We start from the raw sequence: 12,766 nt of genomic DNA, 5'->3' as shown, positions 1-12,766 counted from the left end.
ACTCTTAACTGCCCTCTGAAATGGCCCAGCAAGTCACTCAGTTGTAACAACAACTAAAAACTAAAAACAATAATAAGAATAAAACTGGACAGACCACCCGGCATCGACCTTGGCACCGGCTTCGGACACGACCATGGCACATCCAGGCCAGTAGACCCTGCAAAGTCCTCCTCCCAAACATCTGGGGACTTGTGCCAAAATTGGGAGAGCTGTCCCACAGACTATTCAAGCAACAGCCTGACATAGTCATACTCATAGAATCATAACTTTCAGCCAATGTCCTTGACTCCGCCATCACCAGAGGTGGCGGTACAGTGGTATACAGTCGGGAGGGAGTGGCCCTGGGAGTCCATGAAGTCTCATGGTTTCAGGTCAAGCATGGGCAAGGAAACCTCCTGCTGATTACCACCTACTGCCCTCCCTCAGCTGATGAATCAGTACTTTTCCATGTTGAATACTACTTGGAAGAAGCACTGAGGGTAGCAAGGGCACAGAAGGTACTCTGGGTGGGAGACTTCAATGTCCATCACCAAGAGTGGCTCGGTAGCACCATTACTGACCAAGCTGGCCGAGTCTTGAAGGACATAGCTGCCAGATAGGACTGCAGCAGGTGGCGAGAGAACCAACACGAGGGAAAAACCTACTTGACCTCGTCCTCACCAATCTAGCTGTCACAGATGCATCTGTCAGTGACAGCATTGGTAGCAGTGATCACCGCTCGGTCCTTGTGGAGACAAAGTTCCGTCTTCACACTGAGGACACCTTCCATCGCGTTGTGTGGCACTAACACCGTGCTAAATGGGATAGATTCAGAACCGCTTTAACAGCTCAAAACTGGGCATCCATGAGGCGCTGTGGGCCATCAGCAGCAGCAGAATTGTATTCCACCAAAATCTGTAACATCATGGCCTGGCATATCCCTCACTCTACCATTACCATCAAGTCAGGGGACCAACCCTGGTTCATTGAGGAGTGCAGAAGAGCATGCCAGGAGCAGCACCAGGCGTACCTAAAAATGAGGTGCCAACCTGGGGATCTGCAACACAGAACTATATGCTTGCTAAACAGGGGAAGCAACATGCGAAAAACAGAGCTGAGCGATTCCACAATCAACGGATCAGATCAAAGCTCTGCAGTCCTGCCATACCCAGTTGGGAATGGTGGTGGATTATTAAAAAATAACGGGAGGAGGCTCCATGAATATCCCATGCTCAATGATGGTGGAGCCCAGCACGTGAGTGCAAAACACAAGGCAGAAGGGCCGAGTGGATGATCCACATCAGTCTCCTCCTGAGGTCCCCATCATCACAGAAGCCAGTCTTCAGCCAATTTGATTCATTCCACGTGATATCAAGAAATGGCTGAGCGCACTGGATACAGCAAAGGCTATGGGCCCCAACAACATTCCTGCTATCGTGCTGAAGACTTGTGCTCCAATACCGTTACAACACTGGCATCTACACGACAATGTGGAAAACTGCCCAGGTATGTCTTGTCCACAAAAAGCAGGACAAATCTACTCCGGCCAATTACTACCCCATTAGTCTACTCTCAATCATCAGCAAGGTGATGGAAGGTGTCGTCGACAGAGCTATCAAGCGGCACTTACGCACCAATAACCTGCTCTCCGATGCTCAGTTTGGGTTCCGCCAGGACCACTCGGCTTCAGACCCCATTACAGCCTTGGTCCAAACAGGGACAAAGGAGCTGAATTCCAGAGGTGAGGTGACAGTGACTGCCCTTGACATCAAGGCAGCATTTGACCGAGTGTGGCATCAAGGAGCCCTAGTAAAACTGAAGTCAATGGGAATCAGGGGGAAAACTCTCCACTGGCTGGAGTCATACCTAGCACAAAGGAAGATGGTTGTGGTTGTTGGAAGCCAATCATCTCAGCCCCAGGACATCGCTGCAGGAGTTCCTCAGGGCAGTGTCCTAGTCCCAATCATCTTCAGTGGCTTCATCAATGACCTTCCCTCCAACATAAGGTCAGAAGTGGGGATGTTCGCTGATGACTGCACAGTGTTCAGTTCCATTTGCAACTCCTCAGATAATGAAGCAGTCCATGCCCGAATGCAGCAAGACATGAACGACATTCAGGCTTGGGCTGATAAGTGGCAGGTAACATTCGCGCCACACAAGTGCCAGGCAATGACTATCTCAAACATGCTAGAGTTTAACCACCGCCCCATTACATTCAACGGCATTAGCATCGCTGAATACCCCACCATCAACAACCTGGGGTCACCATTGACCAGAAACTTAACTGGACCAGCCACATAAATACTGTGGTTACAAGAGCAGGCCAGAGGCTGGGTATTCTGCGGCAAATGTCTCACCTCCCAACTCCCCAAAGGCCTTTCCACCATCTACAAGGCACAAATCAGGAGTGTGATAGAATACGCTCCACTTGCCTGGATGAGAGCAGCTCCAACAACACTCAAGAAGCTCAACACCATCCAGAACAAAGCTGCCCTCTTGATTGGCACCTCATCCACCATCTTAAACATTCAATCCTTCCACCACTGGCACACCATGGCTGCAGTGTGTACCATCTACAAGATGCACTGCAGCAACTTGCCAAGGCTTCTTCGGCAGCACCTCCCAAACCCACGACCTCTACCACCTAGAAGGACAAGAGCAGCAGGCACATGGGAATACCATCACCTGCAAGTTCTACACCATCCTGACTTGGAAATATATTGCTGTTTTGCAAGATAAGGGAGTGAAGGGTTATGGGGCGCAGGCAGGGAAGTGGCTTTGAGCCCAAGATCAGCCATTATCTTATTGAATAGTGGAGCAGGCTCGAGGGGCCAAGTGGCCTATTCCTGCTCCTATTTCTTATGTTCTTATGTTCCTTCATCGTCGCTGGGTCAAAATCCTGGAACTCCGTCCCTAACAGCACAGTGGGAGTACCTTTACCACACGGACTGCAGCAGTTCAAGAGGGTGGCTCACCACCACCTTCTCAAGGGCAATTAGGGATGGGCAATAAATGCTGGCCTTGCCAGCGACACCCACATCCCAGGAACCAATAAAAAAAATGTAGATTAAAGAGATTCAACAAAATTACTTGAGCTGTTGGAGGTTGACTGAGTGATAAACTGACACCAGAGACTTGAGCACAAAATATCTGGGCTGACACTCCAGTGTCGGAGGTGCCATCTTTCGGATGAGACATTAAACCGAGCCCCCGACTGCTCTCTCAAGTGGATGTAAAAGATCCCATGGCACTATTTTGAAGAAGTGCAGGGGAATGATCCCCGGTGTCCTGGCTAATATTTATCCCTCAATCAACATAACAAGAACAGATTATCTGGTCACTATCGCATTGCTGTTTATGGGAGCTTGCTGTGCGCAATTGGCTGCTGTGTTTCCTGCATTACAACAGTCTTCAGAAAGTACTTCATTGGCTGTAAAGCGCTTTGGGACGTCCTGAGGTCATGAAAGGCGCTATAGAAATGCAAGGCTTTCTTTATTTTGATACCATGAGTTTGCTGAGATGAGATAAAAGTAGTTTGGCTTGATCTGGAGTTTAGTGCTGGGACAGAGTAGACCTGAATCTGCATGGCCAGCGCAAGTAAATGAGAAAACTAATTCTAGAATTAGGTCGTTTACATAGCACAGTGGTTAAAGATGGCAGGATCAGGAGCTAGTCCAGTGATGTGCGCAGCATACGTGACACGGCATTCCTGTGGCACATTAGTCATGAGACGTGCACACGGAAGGGTTGGGTTGCTTGAGCGGAAAAAACACTGAGTTTGAGGATCAGCTGCCTATACTTAGTAACGTATGTGAGAAGAAACAGTATCTGGAATACACATTATAGAGTAATAGGCCCTACAGATTGAAAGGATTAGTAAAGTAGGTGGCAGGGGTGGTGGGAGTGGATAACTACCCACATGAGGAGCAAGAAGCAAATTGTTATGTGACCCCCGAACAATTAAGGTATATGGGGATATGGCAGGAAAGTGGAGTTGATGTAGAAGTTCAGCCATGATCGCAATGAATGGCAGAGCATGCACGAGGGGCCCTATGGCCTCCTCCTATTTCTTATAAGATAAGAGCAACGGTACAGGAAGACTCTGTTGGCCTGAATAACCGTGTTGTCCAATAGGTATACAGTTCTCTACACCATTGCTGAATCTCTACTAGCCATAGAGGCCTAGAGTCATAACAGCACAGAAGGAGGCCATTCGGCCCATCCAGTCCGTACCAGCTCTCTGTAGAGCAATCCAGTCAGTTCCATTCCCCCGCTCTATCCCCGTAGCCCTGCAAGTTTAGTTCCCTCAGGTGCCTGTCCAGTCTCCCCTTGAAAACATTGAGTGTCTTCGCTTCCACCACTTCCGTCGGCAGCAAATTCCAGGTCATCGCCACTCGCTGCGTAAAAAAGTTTTCCCTCACATCCCCCCTGTATATCTTGCCCAAAACCTTAAATTTGTGTCCCCTAGTCCTTGTACCATCAACTAGTGGGAACAGCCTTTCCTCGTCTAGCCTATCCAAATCCATCATAATCTTGTACACCTCTATCAAATCACCCCTCAACCTCCTTTGCTCTAATGAAAACAAATCCAGCTTCTCCAACCTAACTAAGATCCCCGATCCCCGGAACCATTCTGGTAAATCTCCTCTGCAGCCTCTCAAGGGCCTTCACATCCTTCTTAAAGTGTTGTGACCAGAACCCATTGTTCCGTTACAGTTTTTCCTGTCAGTCTTTGGTTCCATTTTACCCTGGCTAGATCCTTTCGCATCCCATTGAAGTTAGCCCTATTCCAGTTTAGAAGTTCCACTCTAGATTGTTCCTTGCTCCTTTCCATTGCTAATCTAAATCTTATGATATGATGATCATTCGAACCCAAGTTTTCTCCCACAAACACTTGGTCGACCTGGCCCACCTCATTTCCCAGCACCAGATCCAACAATGCCTCCTTCCTAGTTGGGCCAAGAACACATTGGTCAAGGAAATACTCCTGAACACATTTCCGAAATTCCTCCCTCTCCTTTCCCTTTACCCTAGCATTATCCCAATCGATATTTGGGTAATTTTAGTAATCTGGGATGTTATGATTAAGGTTATCCACCAGGTGGTGTTGTAGCCAATGTTGCTGCTAAGGTCAGAGGTTTGCTTCCTGTTAAGGTCAGAGGTTTGCTTCCTGTCAAGGTCAGCAAAGGTGAAATGCCAGGATGCAGGCATGATGTTTGTTACTCTGTTTGTTAATAAAGTACTCGTGTTAATTCTACGATATCGGCTCTTCGCGTCCTTGTCTCACTACATGGATTTATCACATTTGGCGACAAGGTAACTAAGGACCCTGGATAAAGAAGAAAAGTCTGCCAGGACGTTTAAACAACAAAATTACGAGCTACGGTTAGCTACGAGCTGGAAGAGAGCATAGCTGCCACGGTAGGAACGGTTTCCGCTTTTGATAGTCAAGCACAAACCTGGGAGGAATACTGTGAAGTATTGGGTTATTTTTTCGAAGCAAATGAAATAAATGATGCCGTTAAAAGGAAAGCCATTCTGCTTAGTTCAGTGGGAAGCCAAACCTACAGTTTGATGAAGAATCTGCTCAGTCCTGAAAAGCCTGGAGACAAATCATTTGTTGAATTAGTGGCTTTGCTAAAAGAACATTTCAACCCTAAGCCTAGTGAGATTGTACAGCGGTTCAAGTTTAATACAAGGAACAGGAACGAGGAAGAGAGCGTAATGGACTATGTAGTGGTTGCGTAAATTAGCACAAGATTGCAATTATGGGAACAACCTGGAGGAAATGCTGTGAGATAGGCTAGTTTGCGGAATTATGGCTGACTGAATGCAGTGTAGATTATTATCCGAGACTGGGCTTACTTATGAAAAAGCATTGGAACTTGCTCAAGCCATAGAGACAGCGAACCGAGATGGAAAAGAAATACAGGGTTCAGACAGAGCTAATGCTACGCAAGTTGCAGGTCAGGTTGTTGTGCACAAGTTGAACATGCGTCAGAAACCACAATGTGAGCATGTGAAGGCATGTTATAGATGCAAGGGCGGTCACCTGGCGAGTGAATGCCGGTTTCTGTAGGAACAGTGCTACAACTGTGGGAAACAAGGACACATAAAATGAGCTTGCAGGGCGAAATCACCTGTGGAGGAATCCAAACCAAAAGGGGGAGGACAGCAAAACCAAGGGAGAGAAGTGAAAAAACATGGAGCATTCCAAAAGTGGCTCCTATCACATTGCAACTGACAGTAAATGACACTAAGGTGAACTTTGAAGTGGATACAGGGTGCGGTGTGACCATAATGAACAAGGCAGAGTACTCAAAATTGTGGAATCGTGCAAAAGTTCCAGAGTTAAAGCCTTGCTCCCTGCATCTTAAAACATATACAGGTGAACGAGTAGCGACATTAGGTACAGCTAAGATAACTGTGCAACACAGGGACACAGTGGAACAGCTACCTGTAGTTATAGTATCGGGTACCGGACCAAACCTGTTAGGTCGGGGCTGGATAAAAGAACTTAAATTAGACTGGGGAGCAGTACATCAAATAGATGCAGGCAAACAGTTGACTTTGCAAGAAGTGTTGAGTGAACATGAGAATGTGTTCAAGGAGGAACTTGGCACATTTAATGGCCCCCCAGCTAAGATTTATATAGACAAGGAGGCACCGTCAAGGTTTTTTAAACAATGACCTGTGCCTTATGCCATGAAGCCAAAGGTAGAGGCTGAGCTTGACCGTTTACTGAGAGAGAACATACTGGAGCCAGTGAAATGTTCGGAATGGGCCCATAGTACCTGTTTTAAAACCGGACAATTCGGTAAGACTCTGTGGAGACTATAAATTGACAGTCAATCGGGTGTCCAAACTAGAGCAGTATCCGATTCCCAAAACAGAGGATCTCTTTGTTAATTTCTTTCCTCCAGCCAGGTTTGCAAAGTTGAATATGAGTCATGCCTACTTGCAGATTACACTGGATGACGAATCAAAGAAGTATGTCACCATAAATACACACAAGGGCTTGTTTACATATAACCGCTTACCGTTTGGTGTCTCATCTAGTCCAGCTATCTTCCAGAGGACAATCGAAGGTGTACTGCAAGGGATTCCACGTTTCCATCTATCTGGATGACATTCTGGTGACGGGAAGAACCGACCAGGAGCATCTGAGCACTGTGAGAGAGGTACTACAAAGATTGGAGAGGGCAGGGTTCCGGCTCAAGAGGAGTAAGTGCACTTTCCTGGGGAATGAGGCAGTGTTCCTGGGACACAGAGTGGACGCCACCGGGCTCCATCCACTCAAGGAGAAGGTACAAGCACTGCAGGACGCCCCTGCTCCTACAAATGTGGCTGAGTTAAAAGCTTACCTGGGACTGCTGAACTATTATAACAGGTTTTTACCAAACTTGTCAACTGTGTTAGCACCTCTTCACAAACTACTGCGCAAGGAGGCACAGTGGCAGTGGGGAGAGGAGCAGGGGGTTTCATTTGAACAGTCCAAGAAACTGATGCTGTCGTCGGATGTGCTGGTTCACTACAATGCAGAGAAAGACATCATTCTCTCTTGTGACGCTTCACCTTACGGGGTGGGGGCAGTTCTTTCACACTGCATGGAAGATGGAACTGAAAGACCAACAGGGTTTATGTCCCGAACTCTAACACCAGCGGAAAAAAACTATTCCCAGTTAGACAAAGAGGGGTTAGCAGTAATGTTTGGATTACAGAGGTTCCACAAGTACATATATGGCAGGAAGTTCACCATATGTACCGATCATAAACCTCTCATCTCTTTTCAATGAAATGAAAGCAGTTCCACAGATGGTGTCACCCCAGATCCAGAGGTGGGCCGTGACGTTGAGGGCATATGAGTATGTCATCGTCTACAAGGCGGGCAAGTACTATGGGAACGCAGATGCCTTGAGCCGTCTTCCACTGCCAGGCACACCTATCCGTGCAGCTCCAGAGGACAGAGTGTTGATGTTGGAGGACACTGACACAGCACTTGTGACTGCAGAGCAAGTAAGAACATGGACAGGTAAAGATCCAGTACTGTCTAGAGTTCGAGAATATGTGGTGAGGGGATGGCCACAGCATCTGGAAGGGGCTGACTTCACACCCTACAGTGTCAGGAAAACAGAGCTGAGTGTGCAGGATGGTTGCGTGTTGTGGGGAGCACGAGTGATTATTCCACAGCCAGCACGACAGTCTATCCTAGAGCAACTACATCAGTGTCATCCTGGGGTCTCGCGTATGAAAGCCTTGGCTAGGAGTTACTTGTGGTGGCCAAAGCTAGATGAGGAGATAGAAAATCTAGTCAAGACATGCAGCACTTGTCAGGAACACCGGAAGGCACCAGCAGCGGCTCCTCTCCACCCCTGGGAGTGGCCGGATAAACCATGGAGAAGATTGCACTTAGATTATGCGGGTCCATTCATGGGGAAGATGTTCCTCATAATCATTGATGCACATTCCTGTAAATTCTGCTTCCGCCACTACTACTATAGACTGCCTGCGTCAGAGCTTCAGTAATCAAGGGCTACCGGAGATCGTGGTAAGTGACAATGCCACTTGTTTTGTGAGTACAGAGACAAAAGAGTTCTTGAGAAAAAATAGCATAGTGCAGGTGACCTCGGCCCCATATCATCCGTCCTCAAATGGACTTGCGGAGAGAGCCGTACAAACATTTAAAGAGATGATGAAAAAAAGTGCAGAAGGGAGTTTAGCAGCCAAAGTGTCACGGGTTCTGTTCAGCTACAGAATAACACCTCAATCCACCACAGGACTCTCTCCTACTGAGATGTTATTAGGTCGTAGACTACGCTCCACTCTTGACCTTGTCCACCCAGACCTAAAAAGGAAAATGGAAAACAGAAAAAACAAACAAAAAGAGAACCATTCGAGACTCGTCAGATACTGACACAGTCCGTGTCCATATGCAGCAAGACCTGGACAACATTCAGACTTGGGCTGACAAGTGGCAAGTAACATTCGCACCACACAAGTGCCAGGCAATGACCATCTCCAACAAGCGAGACTCTAACCATCTCCCCTTGACATTCAATGGCATTACCATCGCTGAATCCCCCACTATCAACATCCTGGGGGTTACCATTGATCAGAAACTGAACTGGACCAGCCATATAAATACTGTGGCTACAAGAGCAGGCCAGAGGCTGGGAATTCTGCGGCGAGTGTCTCACCTCCTGACTCCCCAAAGCCTTTCCACCATCTACAAGGCACAAGTCAGGAGTGTGATGGAATACTCTCCACTTGCCTGGATGAGCAGCTCCAACAACACTCAAGAAGCTCGACACCATTCAGGATAAAGCAGCCTGCTTGATTGGCACTCCATCCACCTTCAACATTCACTCCCTCCACCACCGGCGCACTGTGGCTGCAGTGTGTACCATCTACAAGATGCACTGCAGCAACTCGCCAAAGCTCCTTCAACAGCACCTTCCAAACCCGCGACCTCTACCACTTAGAAGGACAAGGGCAGCAGACGCATGGGAACATCACCACCTGCAAGTTCCCCTCCAAGCCACACACCATCCTGACTTGGACCTGTATCGCCGTTCCTTCACTGTCGCTGGGCCAAAATCCTGGAACTCCCTTCCTAACAGCATTGTGGGTGTACCTACACCATATGGACTGCAGCGGTTCAAGAAGGCGGCTCACCACCATCTTCTCAAGGGCAATTAGGGATGGGCACTAAATGCAGGCCTAGCCAGCCAGCGACGCCCACATCCCATCAATAAAAAAAACCAAAAGAACAAAGAGCCGAAGTTTTGGAGAAGGAGATGCGGTCCTTGCCAGGAATTTCAGTTATGGACCCAAGTGGATTCCTGGCTTCATAGACTCATACAAGGACATGTTGGGTGATGGTAGGGTAGTACGCAGACATGTAGATCAGATACTTACCAGACAAGGGGAAATTGAAATGAAGGTTCCAGATGCAATGGCTGAGGACAGGGTTGCCCCCAGTTATCCAAGTGCATCTGTGGTGCCACCACCAAGGACAGAGACAATTCCACAGGAACCCATTCATCAAGAGGAAACCATCATTGCAGAGTCAGATACTCTGAGCACTGCTCAGGAGCAGCTGGTGGCTTCACCACAAACAAGCAGGGACTTTACTGTCAGACGTTCACAAAGGACTCACAAGCCGCCAGAGAGATTGATACTGACCTGTTAGATTTGTCAAGTATGGAACATAGTGAATGGAGACTTCTTATGTGACCCTTAGGAATGGTTGTTTGTTAAGAAATTCATACTGAAATCTTAAGGGGGGAGGGATATAGTAATCTGGGATGTTATGATTAAGGTTATCCACCAGGTGGTGCTGTAGCCAATGCTGCTGCTAAGGTCAGGGGTTGCTTCCTGTTAAGGTCAGGGGTTAGCTTCCTGCTAAGGCCAGCAAAGGTGCAATGCCTGGAAGCAGGCCTGCCTGGTTGTCTCGCAGTTGTTCAATAAAGTACTCGTCTTAATCCTCATACCTCGCCTCTTCGAGTTCCTTGTCTCACTACATGGATTTATCTTATGTTCTATTAAAAAGACACACTATCCAGGTTTTTAGAATGCTGAGAGTAATGGATAATGTAGAGATACTGGGCACTGAGCTGCAGAACATCATTTCAAAATTAACGAGTCTGAAGCAAGACTTCAGATTAAAAGGAATTTCCCCCTCCCCAGAGTAGTGAGCGCATGGGTTAGACTGGCTAATAAAGTAGCTTGTGTTGTTATAATTAATACCTTTTGAGACAGTACGGATCAACTTGTGGCTGGGAATGGGATTGAATAATCGTGGAGTAAACAGAGATGACAATAATGGAATGAGGTGTGAAACATGATGGTTCCTGAACTCGAACCATCAAAGTGTCATGTCAAGAAATACAATTCTAGAGTATGTGATCCAGGTTGTAGGATTAGAAAGGCATTCTGGTGTTCTAGCTTGAATTTCGTTGGGACTTGGGAGAAACTTTGGAGAATCTTTGCACAGGAGGTTAAATTGGTTGGGTGCAGAAGATGTTACACTGTGGAGGAAACGGGCTTGTTGAGGTTAAATGGCCTTTTCTGTTTCCACCTTTCCCATATTCTCAAGTTTCTCTTTGGCATGTGATACTGCCTCACTATTGTGTGGGAGGAGCAGAAGTTCACAGCCCAAATAGCAACACATGGCAGTGTTAATAGAAGAAACAAAACTAAATAGCAAAATGGAAGGTCTGATGTACACTGTTTCTATTTTGACTTGGAAAGTGTGTGAAAAAACAAATGTCACCTCTGGTTTCAGATGACTTTATAACTACTCAGGCTTTGTCTTTGTTACCTATAAAATCACGAGAATCCTTTGATTCTGCTACAAGATTGTAGCCAATATTCCCTTTAAGCTGCGTGGCCACGCAGTGCTCTGCAGCTCCTGCGTAGCTGGCTCACTAGCTTTTAAATAGGAAAAACCGCGGATGTGCAGTATTTTGAACGGGCCGCGCACTCAAAATAAAATTAAAGGGAACATTGATTGTAATCTAGTTGAAGCCGCTGATATTCATTTTCTTGCAACTATACAGATCTGCAAATTGAATATGCACAGCTATAACACATCAAGTATATGTATGCATTATAGCCAAGACTATAAATAATAACACACAATTATATGCAATAAAATACCACTAACAAAATTTCGCATAGCATTTACTGTATATAAAGTAGATCTGCATGATTGTTAAAAATATTTCAAGGATTCTAAGTATGGAAACAATAGACTGCTTCCTGTATCGCAAATCACTCTAGGTGAACAGCAGCTTAAACAGAATAATCTAGGTAGAACTCATTACCTGTCTGGACACTCATCGCTGCACTTTCTGAACTGTTACATATCTCATTAACAGCTACTATTGTTATGTTGTATGGCTGTCCACAGTGTAGATCAAAGATTTTGCAGGTTGTCTCCACTGCACTGCAGGAGTGTGTATGGCTGTCACTTCCTTCTGCAGTTGCAATGTAGAAATTGCTCCCATCCTTCCACTCCCATGATACTAATGCACCATAGCTGCTACAATCAACATTCACAGCAACAGTCTGCGGGATGCACGGTCCTACAGATTAAAAAGGAAAATAGGTTTTAGTTTGGCACCAATAAAGCTGCTACAGTAATTAGCAATGTAATAGTACTATGTCATTGTAATGGTATGTTATCGTCATAGTACTGTTATTGTAATGGTACTGTGTTATTTTCGTGGTGATGTGTTGTAATTTCACTATGTTACTGTAATGATACTATGTTATAGAAACATAGAAGATAGGAGCAGGAGTAGGCCATTCGGCCCCTCGAGCCTGCTCCGCCATTCAATGCGATCATGGCTGATCATCCAAATTCAGTACCCTGTCCCTGCTTTCTCCCCATATCGCTTGATCTCTTTAGCCATAAGAAATATATCCAACCCCTTCTTGAATATATTTAATGAATTGGTCTCAACTGCCTTCTGTGGTAGAGAATTCCACAGGTTCACCACTCTCTGGGTGAAGAAATTCCTCCTCATCTCTGTCCTAAATGGCTTACCCCTTATCCTTAGACTGAGACCCATGGTTCTGGACTCCCCGACCATCGGGAGCATCCTTCCTGCATCTAGTCTGTCTAGTCCTGTTAGAATTTTATAAGTTTCAATGAGAACCCCTCTCATTCTTCTAAACTCCAACGAGTACAAGCCCAATCGACCCAATCTCTCCTCATATGTCATTCCTGCCGTCCCAGGTATCAGCCTGGAGAATCTTCGCTGCACTCCTTCCATGGCAA

General features: G+C 46.5%; 1 protein-coding gene across 3 annotated transcripts in view; it reads right to left on the bottom strand.

Moving 5' to 3' along the window:
* Window positions 1–12,766, bottom strand: part of LOC147121905 (fibronectin-like) — a 119,570-nt gene that overhangs the window by 61,231 nt on the left and 45,573 nt on the right. For all 3 annotated transcript variants that reach the window (XM_085982443.1, XM_085982444.1, XM_085982445.1), the window contains one exon: window positions 11,808–12,068. In XM_085982443.1, coding sequence (XP_085838569.1) covers window positions 11,808–12,068 — 261 coding nt within the window. The remainder of the gene's footprint in view (window positions 1–11,807; window positions 12,069–12,766) is intronic.

Source organism: Somniosus microcephalus, chromosome 3 (genome assembly GCF_052327205.1).
Source record: "Somniosus microcephalus isolate GS21.2 chromosome 3, FLI_Smic_1.0, whole genome shotgun sequence".
Lineage (NCBI taxonomy): Eukaryota > Metazoa > Chordata > Chondrichthyes > Squaliformes > Somniosidae > Somniosus > Somniosus microcephalus.
This window is presented reverse-complemented; position numbering and strand designations above follow the sequence as displayed.